This window comes from Phaenicophaeus curvirostris, chromosome 11 (assembly GCF_032191515.1).
Source record: "Phaenicophaeus curvirostris isolate KB17595 chromosome 11, BPBGC_Pcur_1.0, whole genome shotgun sequence".
NCBI classification, from domain to species: domain Eukaryota; kingdom Metazoa; phylum Chordata; class Aves; order Cuculiformes; family Cuculidae; genus Phaenicophaeus; species Phaenicophaeus curvirostris.
In genome coordinates, this window is record NC_091402.1 from 19,541,533 (window position 1) to 19,564,285 (window position 22,753).

General features: G+C 36.6%; 1 protein-coding gene across 6 annotated transcripts in view; it reads right to left on the reverse strand.

Annotated features, from left to right (window-relative positions):
- Window positions 1-22,753, reverse strand: part of CACNA2D3 (calcium voltage-gated channel auxiliary subunit alpha2delta 3) — a 335,791-nt gene that overhangs the window by 223,356 nt on the left and 89,682 nt on the right. For all 6 annotated transcript variants that reach the window (XR_011338221.1, XR_011338220.1, XM_069866081.1 and 3 more), the window contains exon 4: window positions 9,732-9,791. Coding sequence is in view for 4 of the 6 variants with exons in the window: in XM_069866081.1 (XP_069722182.1) it covers window positions 9,732-9,791 (60 nt within the window). In the remaining 2 variants the exon portion in view is untranslated. The remainder of the gene's footprint in view (window positions 1-9,731; window positions 9,792-22,753) is intronic.

Below are 22,753 nucleotides of genomic sequence, written 5' to 3' on the forward strand. Positions count from 1 at the left end.
AACTACGCATGCATATAAATATGCATAATTATTCCTTACTATCAGTCATGGTCAGCATTGTTCTGGTTTGTAGAGTACAGGTCAGAAGACTGTACCCTCGAAGTCTAAGTTTTTACACATTAGAGAATTGTCATATCTTGAAATTTTTGTTACATATTTTTAAGTTTTATGTTCATTTGCATTTTGTGCTATTGCCTATTATTAATGGAAAAAATAATTCCTTTTAATTTTCAAATAATTTTTAAAAAAATCTGAGTTTAAAAGTCACCAGTGACCACTTCACAAGCAAGAGCTTTCAAGAAACCAAGAAAAAGAATACGTACATGGTTTTGTTGCGGAGAGTTTTTCTGACTAAAAACCTCCATAGCTGACTGAATTCAGACAAATCCTCTATATTATGAATCGACCAACCACATGATTGATGAAATGATGCATGAAAATGGAGGCAGAGGCAAAGTAACCTACTTGAACCCAGAAAATTTTAAGACAATAATCATTACCAGCTTTAATTAACTTCAACACAAAAGCAGAAGCTCCTTCTGTTTCAAGTTAATGAAGCTCAACACACAGACACTACAATTACAGACAAAGCATAAGTCCAAAATAAGTTGTATCTTAGGATTGAAATAATGAGCTTGGTATTTTAATTTTGTAGTCAGCAATTATGTGATATTCAGAAACAAAAAACCCAATATATGCAATTGAAACGTTAAGGTAGGCGTGTAGCTAGTTTTCAGTCAATATCTTTCTTCTGAGCCAAAGGCAAAAAAGTAACTTTTTCCCTACAATAAGCAGTATGTACAGTTCCCTGGAAATATTTCTAGTATGATCATCTACGATTTACTCACTTTCATACTACACAGGTCAGAAATGTGTGACCTCATCTAAAGCTATGAACTGCTTAGTGACTTCTATCTTGCCTTTCTCATATATATTCATTAAATCTTTATCTATAATACTGTTATTTCCATTTGAAATGATTGTTGTGCAGGAAAAAAACTGCTTTCCCACAAAAATGAATAAAAATCTATATTACTTCCACCCTTTTCAATAATTTGCCTATTCCTAAATACCAGATTGGAAGAATATATGACCTTTAACTTAATCTCATCAGCAAACACCTCCAAAAAAAAAAAAGAAAAACCCAAGCACAAAAGGAGAAAAGATGGTCTGCCATTTATTTCTCCCATTTATAGTTTATTAAACCTAAAGATAATAGGAAAAAGGTGGAAAAAAGCAGAGAATGTCTGGGCTGTAGTATCAGATATCACTGGTTATTACTGGCTATCTGCCTAGTAATCATAAATCCATAGGGTAATATTCTAAAATCTTTTGCTTTTCAGGCAGGTGTGAGCCAAAGAAAAAAAAAAAGTTTAATTTTCTACGAAGAGCAGAAAACAGCAAGCACAGCACAATTGGGTACCAGGATGCATAAATATTCCTGATTACAAACTCTTTCACATAAAGCAAACAGGAAGAGTTTGAAGCTAACAGTGTGTACATCATGCAAAAGGTATCTCTGTCCCAAAAGATAGATATCACATAGACTATGAATGAACTGCTCCAATAAATTATATTATTCCTCAGAGGAGAAAGGAGAGCAATGTTATAAACAGTGACTTCAGAAAAGTGAGAACAATAGGGCATTGAATTTTGCAAAAGTGAATTAAGGATCTGGTTTTTTTCCTAGAGGAGAGCTCAGTATCATTGACCAATGAGCCATATAAATAAAAACATTAACTCCAGCTCTGCTGCTCCTCTAAGCACCTTAGTATCTTGGCCTTTCAACATATCAGAAAGTAAATGTAGATACAAAATACATACAAGTACACAGAGAATTAAATAGATGTTTCAATTACATTCTTTAAAATATACTTTCCAGGCAGTTCAGAAAGCATGAGATTCTGGCAAAGCACACAGCTCAAACACACAGCTTGGTGACAGACTGTGCACTTTTGGTGTAGAAGCCTTCACAAATGAGAAAACAACCATCTCTGTACATCACCTCCTCCTCCTGCTGTCTGACACGTACTGAATATCCACAGATAAAGGAAAGCTAAGCCAGAGCCGCATTTTTCAAAACGTATCTTGATAGGATCAAAAGCCTCGGAACTGTCACTTTCCTTTGGCATGGCTCAAACCAAGGAGAGTCGTTTGGTTAAAGCGTTCACCAGGATCTTGACAGGACTCAAGGAGAGCTCAAGTAAATCTGACTCCCAGTGAAACTGCTCAGTGCTGTGGGCAGGGCTCCTGACAGCCAGGTGAAAGGCACAGGGCTCACAGTTCAAGCGGCTGAGTTGCTGACCTTTACTACAGCAGAAAGCTAAAAGCTAATTAAAACCCTTTTTCAGAAGGTGTCAAGCTCTATTTTTCTCCGAGAGAGGGATGATCGCTAATGTCTATGCCAGAAGTCTCAACCAGCAAATCAAACAACTGCTCACTGTGAAGGGATTTTTAATCCCAAATTCCTGTCTGCTATCAGCAATATGTCAAATATTAAGCACCAGACCTCTAATTTCATCTTGCATGGTCATTTCTGCTTTTCTCCGCCTGCTTTCTTGGCTAGTTAGAATGGGAAATCGGTAGTCCCATAAACTACTACAAACATGATTTTAAACACATCTCTGGCTGCTCTTGCAATGATAAGAGAAGGTTTTCTGAGGTTTATGGCCACCTGAAGGAGCATATGGTTTTCAATAATATTGTGATATGTTTCCTCACCTCCCATGCAGCGTTTGTTCCTCACTCCCTCTGCACACTTGTTTCGTCACACTTCTCTGAAGCCCATTTTTAAACAGTATATGAAAGTTACCTACTCCTACCCTCTCTCAAGGTTTCTTTTGTTTTACGATGAAGCTTATGCCAGGCAGCTTCTTACTGTTTCTATAATTGCCTACCCTGACACAGAAGAGGGAGGAGGAAAGAGGGGTTTGCTCTTTTTTTTTTTTTTTTTAAAGTAGCTGCAAATGGTTTCTCCATTTTAGCCTCCTCACTGTAAGTATATATGCAAAGGTAATGGCTTTAGAGAGACTTGCAAAAAGATTACTGTCAGTACTCTTGAAACACAAAGGTATTAACACTTAACAGCTTTGCCCTTACACCTTATTTAGTTATTTCTCCTTACCCAGCCTGGTTTCCTACACTTTCCAGCCTTCTGGCACCTAACCTTTTACTGCACTGTTTCTGCTTTCTCCTGCATCTTCCACAGCTTTCTTTTCACAAACCTCAGTTCCTCCTTGTTGCTTAATTTCTTCTGCCCACTCTTACGTCCCTGCCCAGACCACTGGACACGGTGCAGAGGAGGTGCTCTTCCTCCCAAACACCACTCTGCTCTCAAATGCTGGGAAAGTTGCCAAATTCTCAATTATAAATTCTGGCATGCATGGACCACGTGCTGTTTCGACTGTGTGGAGGAAAGGCAATCCCATTGGCAGAAGCTATTCTGGTTTGGGCATTTTTGGAAGGGGCACCAAGCCTTTTGAAGCCTCCGGTGAAGTTCTTGCAAGCTTACATGAACTCCCAGTTTGATGTGACTAATTTTATTCTGATTTTAAGGCTGCAGCTTTTAGCAGGGACTGAGTTTAATCACTAATTTAATGAGAACTTCTGTTTTACTTAATACCTTAACCTGTGAATGTAAATGACTATGCAAGAACATCACCTTTTATTTCTTTTAAACATGCCTCTAATTTGTATACAATTCTTAAAAATAGCATGAAAAAGCAACCCTGAAATATTTAATGATTCAAGCATAGGAAAGGAAAAACCATATATATATATAAGATCTATGTAAATACTTTCTGTTCCATCTTGTTACTGCTGTTCGACATGACTTCTGACTTTTCTTAGTTTTGGAAAACACATTTCCTTGTTGTAGAATTGTGCCAAAGAGGAAAAGTCTTACACTGCAGTTCAAATCCATCTTCTGAATAGAGCAGAACAGAAACTCAGACTAAGGTCTCTCAGATCCAAAGCGACTGTCCCATCCATCAGCCTTTTCTGAGCCAAGTGTCTCACAAACTCTCCTGCTGCAGTTGTTTCACATCGTATAAATAACACTATTCACTAGAGAAGCAACTTGAACAGGCTTCTCATGTCCTAACAAAGAGCCCCACCTATTTGATTATGAGTCATTCTGAAGTAGAGGTTTCCCTCACTCGGGAAGAGCTTTGGGACATCTCAACGTTTAATCTGAGAACTTGAAACTATAGAAAACACTCATAGGATGAGAAAGCTATTTCCTTCTCATTTCTGGTAGCAAGCAAACATTATAAAGGGACAAATAAATAAGAAAAGCAAAAATCTTAGGAAGACAAAATTCTCTGTTCGGTCACGCGGTTCTCTGATGATTCTAGGTTTCATATTTCTGTATTTACAGCATGGATCACCAGGCAAAAAGCAGTGTCCATACTCAATGGGTAGAAATGAATTTATAGTATCTTCTTCAGCACACACTTCACATTCTTCTGACAGCGATTGCTATCATAAGAGAAGTAGATAGGAATAAACACAGAACTGTCTGAAAACTATTTCTAGTAGCTTTTTAATAAGTCTAACCTGTTAAGAGCACCAAAAGGATGAGTCCTATAAACTCTTATTAGAAGATGAAGTATTAGTAGCCATTTTGTTTTTATTTCTGGCTTCAAGAAACCTTGTTCGCTTTTTTTCTATTCACTTACCAGAGAAGCAGAAAACAGCCAGAAGCTTGGAGGTTTAAACAACCCAAAAGGTGCACGACCCCTCTTGCTCTGTATGCTCTCTCTGATATTTAATCCCTGTCATACATGCAGAGTGAAAGCAATGTGAACGTCTTACTCTGAAGGTCACTTCGTGTGCGCATCAATTCTACAGAACTCTTAACCAGTAATTCACTGATGTCTCAATAGTTCCATAGTAATTTCAGTTTTTCTCTTCCCAATCTCAACAAATACATAGGAAAGAGCAGACAAGCTTATGAATAGGTTTATCCTTAGAGCCAAAAATCTGGAAATCCATTTGTTGCAGTTCACGTACTGGAGCAGCTTATAAGTCCTTAATTGGAGCTCACTGAAATCAGTAAGAATAATACTAAACTAAGTACTGCAAAACTGAAACTTCTTTTTCTTTCACAAAAGAAAGTATAGAAGTATTTTCTTAAAAAAAATTAACAAAGGAAAAACTAAAACCAAATAAAAACTTTAACAGACACTTCGAAATGTATCTTCTTTTGCCGTGTAGATGCTCATGCTTCTATTCCTTTTTTCCTTCCTCTTAGCCCTCCAACTACAGTGTAATTCTTAAGAGCCTGGGGCTTTGTTGTTGCTGTTGGTTTTAAATGACATACTGAATTCTATGCTTACTGACTTTCCTTGATCTCCCTTACCTTTTGATTAGCACTGAAAATTTTGAACTGTTCAGAAAAAGTCGGTAACAACAAGACTTCTACAGCTCCTAGCAGCATTTCTAGCTCTCGGCTGTATCCAAATCATACCTTCCTATAATCAGTATCACAAACCTTAGAGGAAAACAAAGGTAAACCACTTGAGAGGCAGAGGCACCTCAGGAAAGAGCTCCAAAACCAGAGTTTACACCTGAATCAACTATAATGATTCCTACATTTGCACCTACTTCTGGAAGAATCATACAGGACCATGAGAAGTTAACAGGTTAGATCAGTGCTAATTAAGGGTTGCTTCCTCCCCTTCTTACAAGCTAAAGGAACAATGTTCCCATCCCACCCAAGTACAGCTAAGACAACTTTGGTTCGCAAAATATTTCAAACAAAGTCTCAAAAGGAGTTTAGTCTATCAGATCTCATATTGGGTTTCCAGGCTTAGAGTTTAGAAAGATTGATTTCTCATTCAGAAAGTAAGCAGCTTGGGTAACTAATCCATGAAACACATAAAACTTCAGGTGCTCCACTGCTATTTTAAATGCTTTTTTCCAAAAAAAAAGTCATTTCTGTCACTGTTTTAGTGCTTGAAATTTGCCTTTCCATTGTGAATGTTCAGGACATTTCAAAGAGCTAACTCCAGTCTTGCGGACATTATCCTAAAAGCCAGAAAACTATTAATACCTGTGGATCGTAAATCTAGTTATCATGTGCCTCGTTCAAAATTGGTGACATAATAAATATGCAAACAGAGTTTTCTGAAATGCTAACATGAAAGTAATGCACTTGTTATAACAGTTTAATGCGATTATGTAGAATAGCTATTTTCAATTACCTTTTGTCCTTGTATTTTCCAGTAACCGATATCAATGTAATTACCATCTATTTGATTAAATTTTAATTAAATACCTAAGAATTTAATAATCCACCTTTATAAATTTTTGCATGGTATCATTGTAGATATCATTATACTACATAAACATGCAGGTCAGAATTTAGTAAGAGTAGCACCAATGTCAGTTACGCTTTTATGTCTATGTTTAAGCTCTATATCTGGCAGTTGAATTTCAAAATTACTCGAAGTCAAGTAGCTCCCACTGAAAGACAAAAATAAACCATCAGTCACAGGATTAGACCCAGAAGCTGTAGACCTTATGAACTGGACTAATTCTGGTCCTTGGTCTTTCATTATTCGTGCTTTCTCCTTAAACCTTAGAAGTCTTACCTTTTGTAGACCTTCAAAAACCACTAAATATGTATAAATTATCACAACATTCACCTTTGTAAATCACTAGAGAATCCTTACCTATCCACCTGCTGGTTTCACAAGATTTTTTTCTATCACCAAAATACATACTCTGAGAGTCAGGATGAGATTTTTCAATGACATTAAAAGCAATAAAGAGTTAACAGTCAGCGCAATCTGGCAGACAGATACCTAATTCCCACACAGATTTGAAAATCTCTTCCTTAAGTTTCAGTCATACCTTAGAAATCTAAAAAAAAAATAATAACAAAAATCAGTCCTATACCATTAATCCTTTTTTAGCCCCCTAAATTAACTTTGAGTATTCTTAAAGAAAGTAATCCATTCCTAAAAACTACTTGATTAGTCCTCTTCTAGTCTTGTGATATAAAACTGAAATATGGTCAATCACCTTAAAATACTGGCACAGAGGCAAAGGCAAAGACAATGTCCCATATTAAGCAAGAGGAGCAACTCTTTAAACCTACAGAAATATGGTGACAAGACAACTTGCTGTAGCAATACAAATGGTAATTTATCTTGTATCCCCAAATACAGGCATGATTCAAGACAGTAATTCCGCTTAGCAACAATTTGAAGAAAGTCTTCAGTAACACAGAGTATCTTGAAGCCGTACCCACCAGGCAAGAAAACCCTGGATTAGCTTAAATGTTCAAATATAAGTAACATTCAGAAGGTCGTTTCCTCATAACTTGCTAAAACCATAGTCCTTGATTCACATACCTAAAGAAAAAAAAAGAGTGTCCCAAAGCCCAAATACTGCAGGGTAAGTCTTTAAAGTTAGCTCTTGGTGATTCTCTAGTTTGGTCATTACTCAAACACGCAGCACATAATGCTGATGAGTTAAACATCACATCACTCATTTTGATTTATTTCTTTCAGTTCACTGGGAATTTTATTTATGTTTATGACTACAAGGCTTTTGGTGGTGGTACCAATAGATTCTGTTCAGGCATAGATAGTTGGCGGCATTATAGTGTATTGATTAGCATAGAATAACTAAGGACAGAACTAATAATGTTACTAAGAAAAATGCTGAGGAGGGATCAGGTCTAGCCTAATCAAATAATATAGTTCGGTATTGCCGAAGAGAATACCAGCATTCTAAAAGATAAACTCCTCCAGTTATTATTTTTTTTAAGTTTATGGGTTTTTCACAGTCACTAAAAATATTAAGACAATTTTATTTCTCCTTTATATCATTTTTATGTACTGACACAATATTATCTATACTATCCTCAAGACATAGAAGGTGATGCTGTACCAATAAAAAGCACAAAAGCCCTTTCTTTACGCTTCTACTGAACTTCCAGAATATCTGAGCAAAAAGAATGCAGACTAGTACTATATCACGTACTCCTAAGTCAAAGCATTTAAGCCTGTCTTCAACACATCAGCCAAGGCAATACAAATGCCAAAAAACTCCTCTTTGATAGCAGAATTATATACACTGTCTATTACATAAGCCTGCTGTCCCCCTCCACTTGAACATACACTATCAAATTATTCTGGTCATTGTTTTATATTGAGCAGATGGTATTCTGAGATTTTTGATAAAGAACAACAATCACCCAGCAAGGGTGGCAAAGGGGTCGCTGAAACCAAGATTAACAATTGATTAGCTTTAATGGACCGTGGCAGTAATAAACAACGGAGCTCTACACAAAGATTTGATTGTCCCATTAATGTTGCTGACACAAATGGCTTTTAACTGGCTTCCTAGCAGTGTTAATATCTTCAAAGCCTCAGCAAATGAAGGACTTTGACAAAGCGATGTGTACTTCACTGCTACCCTGCAGTGAAGAAGCAGTTACTGTAGGCCTCAAAAAATCTTCTACAAAGCGTGTTTCTGGTTTGTTCAGACAATAGCTCCTATTTCTCCAAGGCTTAAAGCTCAACAAAACAAAATCCAGTGCACCTCTGTAAGGCTGGAATGTAATAGAACTCCAAAACATCTGAATACAGAAGCCACTGAATACAACAATAATATGAATTATCACTTACAATGTGTACATTTTATCCTTACAGGGGCTGACAAATGTCAGTACCAATCTTCTAAACTCAGTCTTTTTATCCTTGGCTCTGAAAAGTTAACCATTTTTTTTTCTTTTCTGCACAAAATCCAGTAACCTGCATCGTATTTTCTTTAAAATAAATTATTCTGTGATTACTGGAAGTAGCCATGGTAAAATCTGAAAACAGAACTTACAGATCCATGTATTTATGAGATACGCATATGGGAAAGAGTCTGTGGAAAAACCTGTTTCCTTTAATGCTTAAGCTCAAAACTTATATGGACATATGGCAAATATTCACAGGAGGTTTTAAAATTACATCTAGATAGCTAGAGACAAAGTAAACAAGGCTCTACCTAAGACAGCATTCAAGAAACCAAGAACACAGGAATACATTCAAGGTAATGAGTAATTCAAGTATTGAGTAACACTTCCTACTAAACTTTCCATTTTAGGTTAGATTACTTGGTTTCTAAATTAACCTGTTTTTTTAATTATGTGTCTTATTTAAGCAAAGGATTTTCTTGTAAACATTTTTAACCAAGAGCTGCCACAGTGCTTCTCCCACCTGTGTTACTCCTAAAGGCAACATTTTAGGCAATAATGGTATGGCTCTAAAGGCTCCTAGGTAAGAGAAGTAATGGTATCTGCTCCAGACACAGATCCAAACACAAACCATTTGCACAAATCAAGGTCATGCTAATCCCATCCCTGTGGGTCCTACCCCATCTGCAAATTCAACTCTCTATAGATCAACTCCTTGCCAGTACACTGCAACGATGAAACATGCTGCTAATTACTGTGCTTCAAAATCTTGACCTAAGCAGACACGCAGGGAATTTAAATGAAATCTCCAAAAGAGATTTCCACCTGCTTCGTCTCGCAACACACAAACACTAAATGTGTAACCTGTCAAAATACTGAGCCAGCCTTCATTAATTCCATTCACTGTAATCAGCATCCTTCCATTACTCACATGCTTGGCTTTCTACAGCAGTTCTTCAAGTAAGCTATTGTATAAACTCTTTTAGTATAGTCTGATGATTAATACTTAAGAAAAAAAAAATCTATTAATTACCTGTAAGTCAGCATCAAATTCATGTTTCAGGTAAGCATCTTCTGCAGCTTCAACAAGACGCTGAAAAAAAAAGGATAAAAAGGTGTATTTCTTTACATAACAGATAACATCTTTAAATCCAAGTGTTTCTTCTGCTACAACAACAGGGTTTGTTTGAGAACTGCGCAATTCATTGTCACTACATGGTATCTGCTGTGAATTCTTCAAGGAATAGAAATAAATACAGAGTTTGTTGGTTGGTTTTTTTTTTTAAAGAAGGACCAAGCATTTAAACCCTGAGCACCCATGACTGGTGGTACAAAGCTCTCAAAAGAGCTTGACTACTTACAAATAAATAAATAAGGTCACTTTTCCCAATAGTGCTCAGTACCCCGCAGCCCCCGTTCTGATACTGATTTTTTAAAGAGCACAAACCAAAGTTGCTTTAACACTGGACTCTCTTCTACACAGAGAAGCCCTTTTCAAACCTTTCTTAAAATTTTATGTAAAATAACTACTCTAATTGATGCATATATTGAAACCATAGCTGCATTACTTCTCTGTGAACATCTAATACAAAAGACCATGACTCTGAAGAGTCTGAGGGGGGAAAAAAAGCAAAACAAGAGTCAAAAAAAATCTTCAAACAGAAATGAATGCACAGAAAAAGAGGAGCATGTTTTTCTTTCTGTGCTGAAATATCTACTTACTCACTGGAAGAAAAATTATTATAGTATTTCATGAGATACTAGTGCCTAGATATTAGTACCTAGCGGGCCAGAAAAATAATTCATGGCTTCCTATATAGTTTGTATTGATCCCAACGTGTTTCAATTACATTTTTGCCTCAGTGAAAGAAATTTAAACTAAGATTTATCTCTCCGTGTAAGAAACAGCAGGAGAAGCATAAGATAGGTAACAGTAGAGACATCTGGTAAGGAGGGTGGCTCAAAAATGAAAAGCACTGATTGATGCTTTATTGATTTATTCATTAAGATTTCAGTTGTTACATTTGTTCTTTAAAAAAAAAAAAAAAAGAAGAAGTTACACACATTTCAGAAACATCCTCTGCAGGAAACAGAACAAGAAAAAAGCAAACAGCCAATACGTACTTTACCTTGAAGATGTAGACACAAGTACGTGTGCACTACATGCTTCATCGTGACAAATCTAATAAGAAAATTAAAATTTTGGTACACAGAATGTAGGCAATGCAAGTATATGCTGCATTTTCCACAGTTTAAGTATCTCAACAGTGATACTTAAAAAGTAGGCAGTAGGCAGTTATATTCTGTATGTGGCAAATAACTACCAATTCTTCATGTGAAATACTTGGTGCAATTTTAATAACCTTACTATCGATTGGAACACCTAATTTCCAATCAAAATTTATAGTAATTGAGCTGTGAACACGCCAAAAATATTTCCTAACGTGAAGTCAGATAACTATTTCAAAACATAGGTTAGCAGTTAAGTATATTCATAGGAGAAAAACCAGAATTTGTGTTTCAATCATCAATTTACTCCTCTGGCTTCTTGGTGAGAAGCCTATGCTGTGCACATGGGAGGACACAGTAACAGACTACCAAACCTTAAAAACATTACCCAGGTACTTTTCCTATGACTTCCTCACTTTTAGTTCATTTCAGAAGTATAAAAGATATTTCCTTTCCAGGAAACCTGTAAGGCTGAGGGTGCTTTGAAAACATCTGAAAAAGTTGGGCTGTTTTGGGACAGAAGATTTATTAGCATTAACTGAGTTTAGATAATATTCTAGCACGGCTGGTAATTCTGCCGCAAGTCCTCCTTACTTCTATCACAGTTCTGGGTTTTGCTTGTTTCACAGTTCATTTAGTGGAGGAGGTAAAGAAGGCAACAGAGAATATTTGGTGTTGTTCATAGTATCGCTATTATTTTCTATGCTTAAAAACAGTATATAACATGGCAATGAATGCACCGATGTGCAAACAGGCTTCGGTCTCACTATTTTATTGCTAATAGCTTTGCACATATTTACTGTAACCAACAGAGAATTGTAGTTACCAGAGACTGATGCTGACCTTGGAGCGATATTTGCTGCCATCAGAAACACATGAGTTTTTAGACAAGCCAATGACAACAGACTTGCAATTGGGTGGTTTTATCCTTGAGACTGGCGGGGGAAGAATGACTGTTTTCAGAGAGCCCGGCAGCATCTTTTATTTCCCACTCTGTTCTCCTCAGCTACATTCAAGAAAATACTATCACTGAAAATACTGTTTCTGTGGCTAAGATGCGCTGAAAATTATTTCGTTTCTGTTATCTTGATACTAGAGATCTTGGCGCTGGTAGCTTAAGACAGATACCAACCTTACAACTAACTCCATACAAAAAAATGACTGGTCTATGACTAATACCAAATTCCACTATAACAACTCTCTAGATGATGCTCAGTCACGGTAAGTGCTGCATCAAAGCAGAATCAAAGCACAAATTATAAATAAAAGATAAGTTAAAATCTTAGCATACGCAATTATAGTAAACAAGTTCAACTATCCACTCATTCAAGACTGGTAGATTTTGTTTAGGGCTAGCATTGCTACAATGCTAGCTGGTTTTTATGAAGCAACATGAAGAGTTCAACTTGGCAAAGAGCTCAACAAACAGAAATGAAACTGTAAATGGATTAAAGTACATGAAACTCTCACATAGCATAACTGACAGGCAATCCTGGAATAATTACATGCATTTCTAACCTAAGTAGGTCAACACTATATTTAGTTATGGCATCTGTAGATTGCCATGGAACGGAAGGAGGACTGCAGTTGAAGAAAAGTAACACATTTGTCTTTTACCGAGTTCTACTGTGCACAAGGCTGTGCAAAGCCAATGTATCAGATACAAAATATGCAGACTATCAAATCTGCTCGTACCATGTTATTATGTCTACCACTGAGCAAAAAGGAACGATGTGCTAAATACGATTTTATTTCATCCTTTTAATTCCTCATGTCCCAGCCATCAAGGAATCATTTCAACTGCAGACACAACTTCAAGCTGTTTCAGGGCTATTTAAAATGTGATTTGCCTGCAACCATCTCCTTCTGCCTCCTCGCCTGTGTCAGAGCCAAGGGTAACGTTCTTCAGCATTTCATGCCAACCATGTATTCATCCAAGGTTGCATAATTCTCTGGAAATACCTTTGCATATCTTTTTAACTCCACTTGTAACACGGCAAGACTGTTTGTAAAGTTTTGTTTTCAATGAATAATTCACAACTGGTATGTTGCTCCCTTCCAAATAAATTTAAAAACCTACTTACAACGTTACTTTGTAAAAAACCTTCAGAAATCAAGGGAAGCTGGCCAGTGTATGTGTCACCTTCCCTGGAGGTGTTTAGGGGACGGGTGGATGAGGTACTGAGGGACGTGGTTTAGTGATTGATAGGAATGGTTGGACTCGATGATCCGGTGGGTCTCTTCCAGCCTGGTGATTCTATGATTCTATGAATATCCATCTCTGTACATGCAAGTATATATTTATTCAACACTAACCTGTAAATATTATCATGATCCTTATTCCTGCCCCCTGCACTGAATTCACTAGATTAAATGTATTAGGTACTAATCTTCTTCATATATTCAAGCTACCGCCACCTCTCTACTTGACTGTCACAGTCACTATCTTGTTTGGATAATATCAGACTCTCTTTCTGTATTTGAGTACAGTGAGGAGTTAGACAATGTCTGAGCAAACTATTTTTGCTCAGTCGAGTCTGATAGCTCTCAACACCACTGCAGGATGCTTGGCAGATACAGTTGAAGAAAGATCCAAGATAACTGTTTTCATGCAAGTTCAAAATTCTCCATTGGTAGGATTTATCTCACCTAACCTCAGTTATTTCAAAGTTAATCATCTCTCTATACAGGTTAACTAAACATCCTGCCTATACAGAGACAATTCCAAGGTGCTGCTTGTCCCATTCTAAAACAGCTCATAAGACACTGCAAAGAACTCTGGAGCTTTTGCTTCATTCTTTTCTTCATTAGGTGTTTAGTTTTCTATGAATGAAGAGAGACAAATCCCACACCATATGTGTGCAACATAATGAACTAAAGAGAAACGGAAATATTCCCATGCTTACTCAAGAGTGGAAAGGAGTCCTGAGGCAACATTCTGTCCTGACGGCAGTCCTGGGACCAAAGTGTTTCTTTTCCGTTTACATTTAGAAGTGAAACCAATTGTTTTTGCTTTTCTCCCTCCCTCAGCTTTTTCCTCACCTCTGCACTTTGGCTCAATCCCCCGACCAATTCAAATTCAGCTTGCCATTTGTGGTCCAGTTGAACAAAATCAGCTATAACATACTGTCCTTCTTTCAGTTTCCAACCAGATTACTATCACACAACAACAGCAAAAAACCCCTCAAGATTTATTACTCAAAACAAAGGTCAGTTACAGAGTTACAGAGATGCAGGGACTTATTTCCACTGCCAAGCCCAGCACTCAATCACAAGATACAGAGCTTTGCCTTTGCTCTCAAACCAAGCCATGAAAACAGTAGGTATTACTCTCTCTCTCAAGTGAGGTTAACTGGGCTGTTGCTTTTTCACTTCCCACAGGGTCAGGATTTCAGTTGCCAATAGACTAAACTAAAGGGAAAATGTTCCTACCAAAATTTTCCCAACTCCCAAATACATGTGGAATCCTCTAAGCCAAGATATTGATGCAAGTAAGAGTATTATTATGAAGGTGTGAAGAAAGCAGTACTTCATGACATAAGGGGGTGGTCTCTCCAATACTGGAACCAGTATAAAATGGGGATGCAGTGAAGATACTGGTCCATCTTTCACAAGTATTCCATCACTCACAATAACTGTCCTGGAAATTTAATAGTATTAGCATTATATTACTACTGTATTTTTTTAACAAAAACATTACATTAAAAAGTACACCAGGAAATTTCAGAATGAAATCATCTCTAGCTGCAGTTCTCAGTATTACAGTATCATTTTGACCATATAATTTCTCTTGGTTAGAACACTGAAAAACACCATCCAATACATTTGCAGTCCCCGTTAACAGAGAGCATCCATTTCTGTATGTATCGGCAACGGATTCTGCAAGCATTCACCCAAGATATAGAAATCCAGTCTTACATCTTGGGTTCTACAGGTATGGATTCATTGGCCCACTTCAATGTTGCAATGGACCCAATTCTGCCTTCAGACATAACCACGGCTTACTCCTGTTCCTTTGCTATCTGACCATGGCCTAAGACCTATTCCTATTTCTTTTCTATCCCTTTTCTCCACTTCCTGAGTTCATTAAGTTCGTATTTCATGTCCCAAACTCCAGTGCTAAAGTTTTCCATGGTACTCTCCGCATCTTCTCTAGTGCCTACCAATTATTCTTCCTTCCTCTCCATATCAGTCTTGGCACCCACATTGCCAAGCATGTTCATGACCAGTCATTTCCAGACACCTACCAACACCTCATTCCTTACTCTGCCAACCTGTATTTCCAATTTTCCTAATTCCCTGTACAGTCTCATTGACCTCACCTAGAATTTGTTGCACAATTCACATTTCTTAATCCCAGAACAGTCCAGTTCTGTTCCCTTTGTTCCCTTAAACCATCTCATTATTCCCCACTCTCTGTTCCTCCTTGTGTAAACACTCTGTGCTCTGCCTCTTCTAAACCCATCAACAGACTCTCTTAGCCATTGACCCTTCCATTTTCCAGTGCCCTAACATGAACACAGAGTGATGAGACAAGAAATCTCTCTCCTGGGTCTAGAAGGCACATGGCTGTACTGACAGTGCCTCAAGAGAGAGAGACTTGTTTCCCTTGCTTGCTGCTGGCTCAAGCCCTAAAAGACTAATGGTGCAATTGCAGGAAAATCTTGTTCAACCATGTACTGAAAAATCACAGTGCAAAGAATTTTGAAGATTTCATTTGCAGACAGTTTTGCTCTGATAGAGGCATATGGCCGTCAGAAACCTATGCGCAGAGGTTCCAACCAATAACAACTTGATCCAGCTGGAACAGATTTTCAAAGAAACTCTTGCATCGAGGCCACATCCCTGCCAATTTCAAGAGTCGGTTCCCAAGCACAGGAGTGCTATAAAGTCCTAAGAAAAGAACATCGGTGCCCTTTGTAAGACTAAACCAATGGTTTAGCTTCTTTCTTGGCTTTCTTGACTTTGTACTTGTGATCTACACGGAGCACTGGCAATCGCATGGCCACCACAGCCAGGTAATAAGAACAGGTGACAGTTCCTCCACCTCAGGGCTTGTGGGGTGATAGCGGCCAATTGCCTTAAGAAAACACGTAGGGGCAGCCTTAGACATTACCTCCGTGTAACCCCACTGACGCCAGTGAAATGCTCCTCTGATAGATCTCCTGTACCTGTGCAATGTTATTAGATTCTGAAATTTCTTATCCACTGGTTATTAAATCTGTTGGGTAATTTTTCTCTCTTAAAGACCTCCGTATTAGGCTTGACTTCAAATAGTGTCTTTCATGCCCTTTTAGCAATTATACTCATTCCAGACTAATCAACTGAATGATTTACAGTATCTGTCATGAAAAAAATGCAATAATATTGAAATAAAGATTAAAGGAAATACATTTTCTACAACAAAAACATTATAATTATTGTTTGTATTACACCAGGACACAAAAATTAGTCAAACATGCTCAGTTAATTAGGCTTTTATCATAGACCCTTGGAAAAATAAACACTGAATTAAGACCACTTCTGTGTAACACTGAAGTGGTTCAGAATAAGATGTCACCAACTGCATTTTTTTCTCTTTCTGATACACAACACAGTCCATATAAACCATGCAAAAACTCAATTATCTAAGTACCAGAACTCTCCTGAAAACCATGCCAAAAGTTTCACCTGTAACCATAAAGACAGTAATAGTTTTATATCAAATTTCAGTTACTTTCTAGTCATTGGTTTAATGTAGCATTTCAGTGACTTTATAGATATGAATAAAGATAGTTAAACAGGATTGCAGGGTTGGCATCCAAAATGTATAAAATCTTTTTGCTTGATACCCTCTCTAATCATAAAAAAAGACCTCAAAATAGCTACTAATTAAAATACAAAATAGATAGCCAATTTTTTTGTAGGTCGTTAGCAAAGGTTATCATTTAATATCAGATCCTTCTGTTTTTTTACACTAATTTGTAAGGAAATGAGCTGTTCATTGCCGGTATCTAATGGAACACTTGCAAAGGAAAATCAACTACTGTACCATGAATTTTTATATAAGTGAATTATTTGCATTTCATCATGTCAGTTGATGAACATAGCAACCTACTGATCTTATGTGCCAGACACTAACAATGTCTCCAAAACCTGAAATACTTGGTGAAGTAACTGAATCTAAAACATAAGTAGCTCTTGCTCATTAGCAGTCTACTTGTGAAGTGCTCTTTCCTCATTACTGCCCTCTTCCAAGTTTTGTTATTTAACATTTCACTGTGAAAATAAATTATAACTATAGCTATGTCACCCTTAAACTTTCATATATAGGAGTCTTACCCATCCCTCTGATTACTTAACAAGTAATTTTTATTATCTACTATAGCTAGGAATAAATTATTGTTGCTGTACCTATTTTCTAGACAGCACAGAATTTGGGGGACAAAGACTGCCACCTTTTGGCTATATTCTATAACAGAAAAACACTGTTTTCCTATATAAATTAATACTGTTCTATTAAACATTTTTATTATTTCAGCAACTTCTATCCAGCAAATGAACCAAAGAACAAAACACTGGGTTCAACTGAAGCCAATCTGAAAAAAAAAATCCCTTCCTTTAAGAAAGTTATATACAAGGTACCTTCACAGAAATTGGAGGCAACAGAGCAAGGTTTTTTTTCCCCGTGAAGGATGCTATTAGATAGCCCTGGCACACTATGTATAATATTATGTAGGAAAATTCATTTGTTTAAAGATAAAAGGATGAAGGAAGGCACATAAATTCTTCTATGCACAATTTCCTTTTCCACACAGCACTGATTTAACCTTTGAGTAGGTCTACTCTATGCGTTACGTCAGAAGACCTAAAGAGAAATTATTAAATAATTAACAATGTACCATAATACAAATAATATGTTGCTAATCCTAACTGCATTATTTCACACATTTCCTTTACCTGATTTTGGAAATAATTATTTTCATTTGGGGGTTTAATTTTTTTTTTTTTTTAAACAGATGAAATGAAAATAGGTAAAACCAAATTCCATCATAAAGCATGACAGTTACTAGTACAGTTTCAACAGAAAGACCTTCACATCTGATAACGTATCTGATGGAAAACAATATCAGAGATGGCTGAGTCACCAAGCCCTGCAGATATTTAAGAGGTATATAGGCATTGGCACTTGGCAACATAGTTTAGTGATGGACATGGTAGTGTTAGGTTAAAAGACAGACCTTCTGATCTTCAGGGTCTTTTCCAACCTAAATGATTCTACGATTCAACATTAGTACTTTGTGGTTGAAGCAAAGTAACTGTAACAGCAAAAGCCTGGGCAGGCATCAGAAAAGGAAAAGACAAAAGTGATTTCCTAGTAACTTATTGATGGCAGAGGAGTGATCGGGAGATGCACAGCATTCTCACTAGAATTGTTTCATCATACTTGATGATGTGCACATGAGCGTATAGATGTACCCTAAACTGCTTTTAGTATCAAAACCAAGGGTATCCTTGCCAAAGAAAACCCAAAAAAGTTATTAACTGAGACCAGAACAGCTTCAGGTGACCAGCCTAACTCACAACTACCATCTTGACAAAGCAAAGGGAAAGACTTGCTATAATAAAGAAACTAACAGAATGGATGAGACTTTGGATTCCTTTTGAGAAATACAGAGAGCAATTCTGGGGCAATAAGTTGGAGAGCGTTTGAGGTTTAGAAGAGTTCATAGAGGTCTCAGAAAATACTAGCAGCAAATGAACAGAACATCCCATGTGTATGAATTAGGCTCAGAAGTCCAAAAGATATAAGAAATCCTGACGACAAAGGCCAAAAACACGACAAGAGAGGGCATGAGGAAACTTTTATAAGTTTTTAAGTCAGCGACTCTTAAGAAAAAAAATCATTGTTATTTTTCACAAGACAATGTAAAAGCCAGAACGTGCACAGAAAAGACTAAGATAGTCCTAATAAAGCAAGACTAAGTTTTAAGGACATTAATGTGAAGAAACCATATAAATTAAAGAAAGAATACAGAAAAGCAGACCTATTTTTGTTAAAACAAACGCAATTACAGAAAGATCAAAAGAGTATTTTACTGAGCTCCTCAATGCTGAAATTCACAAAAGCAAACAACAATCGGCCTTTTTCCAGACAGCTGAGCCATTTGTAGAAGAATGAAATTATGAAGAGCTTCAAGAGGCAATCAGAATACCGAGGAGTAACAAAAGCACCAGGTGTGAGTAATCTTGCCACTGAATTACCAAGAACAAGAGAGGAAAAGGAAGTGAAACACTTTATAGGGCTATTTGGTTGGTTTGAATTTGGGGAAAATTTTCAAGCACAAAAAAAATATGTGTGTGTGCATATATATATATATGCTGTATTCCAGTTTTTAGAATTAACAAAAAATTTCTAATTCTACAAAAAATTAATCTGATATTGGAGAATAACATTTGGAAACTTTAGCTTAAAATACCATTTTGAAAGTCAGCTACATTACTCTAGCACATTAATTCGCTATATACCTTCTACAAATGAAGGATTTTTTTGATTATACACACAATCTCTTAAAACCAAGAACTTAAACAGAACTGTGCTTCTGATTTTAAGAACCTAAATATCTTCACAATTAACAGCTCACGCCCCAACCCCCCTTTAAGGGCTAGCCACATTGAAAACAAGTAACTAACCTCATGAACCACATGAAGCTTGTTGATTTAACAGAATTTCAGCAGTACAATTCTGCTTTTACTAGTGGGAGTTATGAAAGCAGATGAAGGGTAGCAGAGCACAGCAGAGCTTACTACCTGCCTGGCACCATCCTGCACAGATGGAAGAGGGATATGGTACAGGCTTCCAGATCACACAATTCCCAGCTCTTTGGAACAGTATGATAGCACATACTACTTAAAATGTATTTTGCTACTGTCAGCAGGACTTCCATATGGGGACTGCGATGTTCCCAATGCTCATATTATACCACTTGCTGAAGAATGCTCCATTTACAGTCTTCTCAAACTCACATCCTGGTGGTCAAGCTTAAAGTCCTTAATATCTTTTCTTAATAGTTTTCAGCTGACTGAAGAAGTAAAGAAAAACACTTTTTAGGACTCTTAGATATAAAGGCCAGGCACAGGGGTGTGGAACTTGACAGCCTCAACACTGAATTTCTTTTTGTACTGAGTTTTTCATGGTTTGTTCTTGGTTGTGTTGTTAAGGGATGGAGGGGTTGCACATGCTGCTTAGTTTGACTCTCATGAGTTATTGAGACTTCTTTTTTCCAGTGAGTTTTTTGACTATCTGAAAAATTATATTTAAGTAAAAAGATGTATGTAAGATATTTCCCATGAATCTTCAAGAAGTATGAATGACGGCTAAGTCATAAGCCAATAAAACCTGCAAGGTCAATTTTATTACACAAATGTGTAATAGACCATGTAAATGGTAATTAAACCCTCAGGTTTTGGAAGTTGTGATATTGCTTTCTTCTTCAGACATTCAGTAGGGATTTCCAAAAGCACACACTGAAACCCGGAGATTTTCCCAGATATATCAGTGCAGATATTTCAGGTCCTCATAAAAACAGTCAAACAGCAAAATTACAACGAATAAGCCCTTACACAGTAGTATAATAGTCCAGTACTAGGAAGCACAGTAATGCAACACTATCATGTATAAATTAATCCAGATCACATTTTGATACGAAGGTTGCACTGATAACTTAATTATCTGATAAGATACATGAAAGAATAGCATAACGTCTTAATTATACTTTATATGCATGTGTTGGATACCTCAAAAAAAAAAAAGGAGTCATAGGAAACAGCAACTCCAACCCTGCCTTGTTGACATAGGGCTCATACAGAGATCTCTTTGATGACCTCCAAAGACAGTTATTGTACCATAGTGTTTTACCAGACAAGGATTTTTGGGTTTAAATTTACTTTTTTGTTCTGTCAAAGTGAATCAATGCAACAAAATCCTCTTCAAAGAATGATTTTGAGAAAGACAGCTAGGTTAGTACCTAATAGAAAGTCTCAGTATGATAATTTTGAACACCTTCAGTCTCACCCTTACAAGCACTTTCACAAATTATACTTCCATTTATACAGACCATACTGGTTTCAGTTAGTTTCCTAAATTGTTTACATGATGATATGGGTTTTCACCATTTTAAAAATAATTTTATCTCCATTTTATAAGACAGAACAACACGTAAAGAAAAATTTACCACACTAAGTGAGCCAACGTAATAACAATAGTGTATTGCTTATGACTCCCGTGTCTATTTTGCTTTATGTTTACTTTTTTTCTGATGCCATGGAAGTATCAAAGGATATGCTAATGATAAGGCACAGTGGCAGAGACAGATAACACTTCAAAGGTGAATTGCATAATTCTCTAATAACCTTGGTAGCATAGTCACCTTCCCTGATACACACAGTACAAAATCACTCCTTTAGCATTGCAGTACTCAGCCTTAGAAACTAAGAAATAAACCTCGGGTTTGGGTGGTTTTTCTGTTATGGTTTTAATATGTTTAAATCCAAAAGTTATTTAGAAGTACCAGTTCTTCAAAACAGATAGTATTTTGTTTCAGATCCAACTGTTAAAAGGATGAGAGATCTTTCAGCACTGTAAGACAGATTATTGTTTTCTGCAGTTATATTGGTAAAGCTGCATAAAAATATCTGTTCAGCCTACTTAAATTGCAGTATTAAATTCTTTAGTTTTGCATGGCAATTGTTATATTCACATACTGTTTATGTATAAAGATCAAAACATGAAAAATTACGTAGTTTGCTCTGCTGAGATGTCTAACTATTTACATCCCCAAAGTAGCTTGGAGTCATTCACTTTTCAGCTCATTTAACAGATTTTACACAGATTTCTTCCGCCTCAATTAATATTGCCTAAAACATTACACACTGAAATTCTTCCACATTAAAGAGAAAACAAATATTAGAAACATTTCCAACCAGCCTGCATCCATCACCTTTCTATTATAACACAAAACACTATATCCTCATAACATCACATTTTGTAACCAGAAAGCATACTTTATTCGGTTCATTCATTCATTGTTTACTTCGTTTTCACATACTATTATAAGCAACTGTTTTAAGAAGCCTTTCTCTAAAAATTCAGATACAGAGGAACCTGTGTTTCAAGCCATATAGTAATATTAGAGCACAGATTTTCAAACAACTACAAGAAGAAATTTACCTATACTGAGCAATTTGTGTTAAAAAAAAACCTACAAAAGACATTAATTGTGAAGTAGCTTGAGTTCAAATTTGAATAGGCTCCAATCACACATTTCAAACCTGAATCAGGGTATTATACTAGCTCCAACATCATGCAGGAGAGTCAGCATGTTGAATTCGAGCAGTACACTAGCCTCCCAGCTGTCACAAATACACCCTTTTCCTCTTCCCAAAATATGTTACCTATGCAATAATTTATTTTTAAATTTAGTAATATCACTTCAGTTGATATTGGTTTTTAGCTGTTACTTTTCAGTCGTTTATATGCTTTTCTTAACCTATATATTAACATTGTATACAGTGCAGAAAGAAGACAAAGGAGTGTGCTCTGTACTTGGAGTGGACAAAAGGATAATTTGAGGCCATTTGCCATGCATTCCTGTTAGAGTTTATTCTACTCTCGTGAAAGGTAAACCTACCTCCCACTGGCTTTTATTGTGGAAAGTTTCACTAGACCATAGAAATGAAGGCATTAATGATGCTTTTCAGGCTGGAATTGCATATTTGTTCACATCCATTTGCAAATCTCCAATAGCAATTAGAAAGCTATTTTTTCCAGAGTTCCTGAGTGCGGAA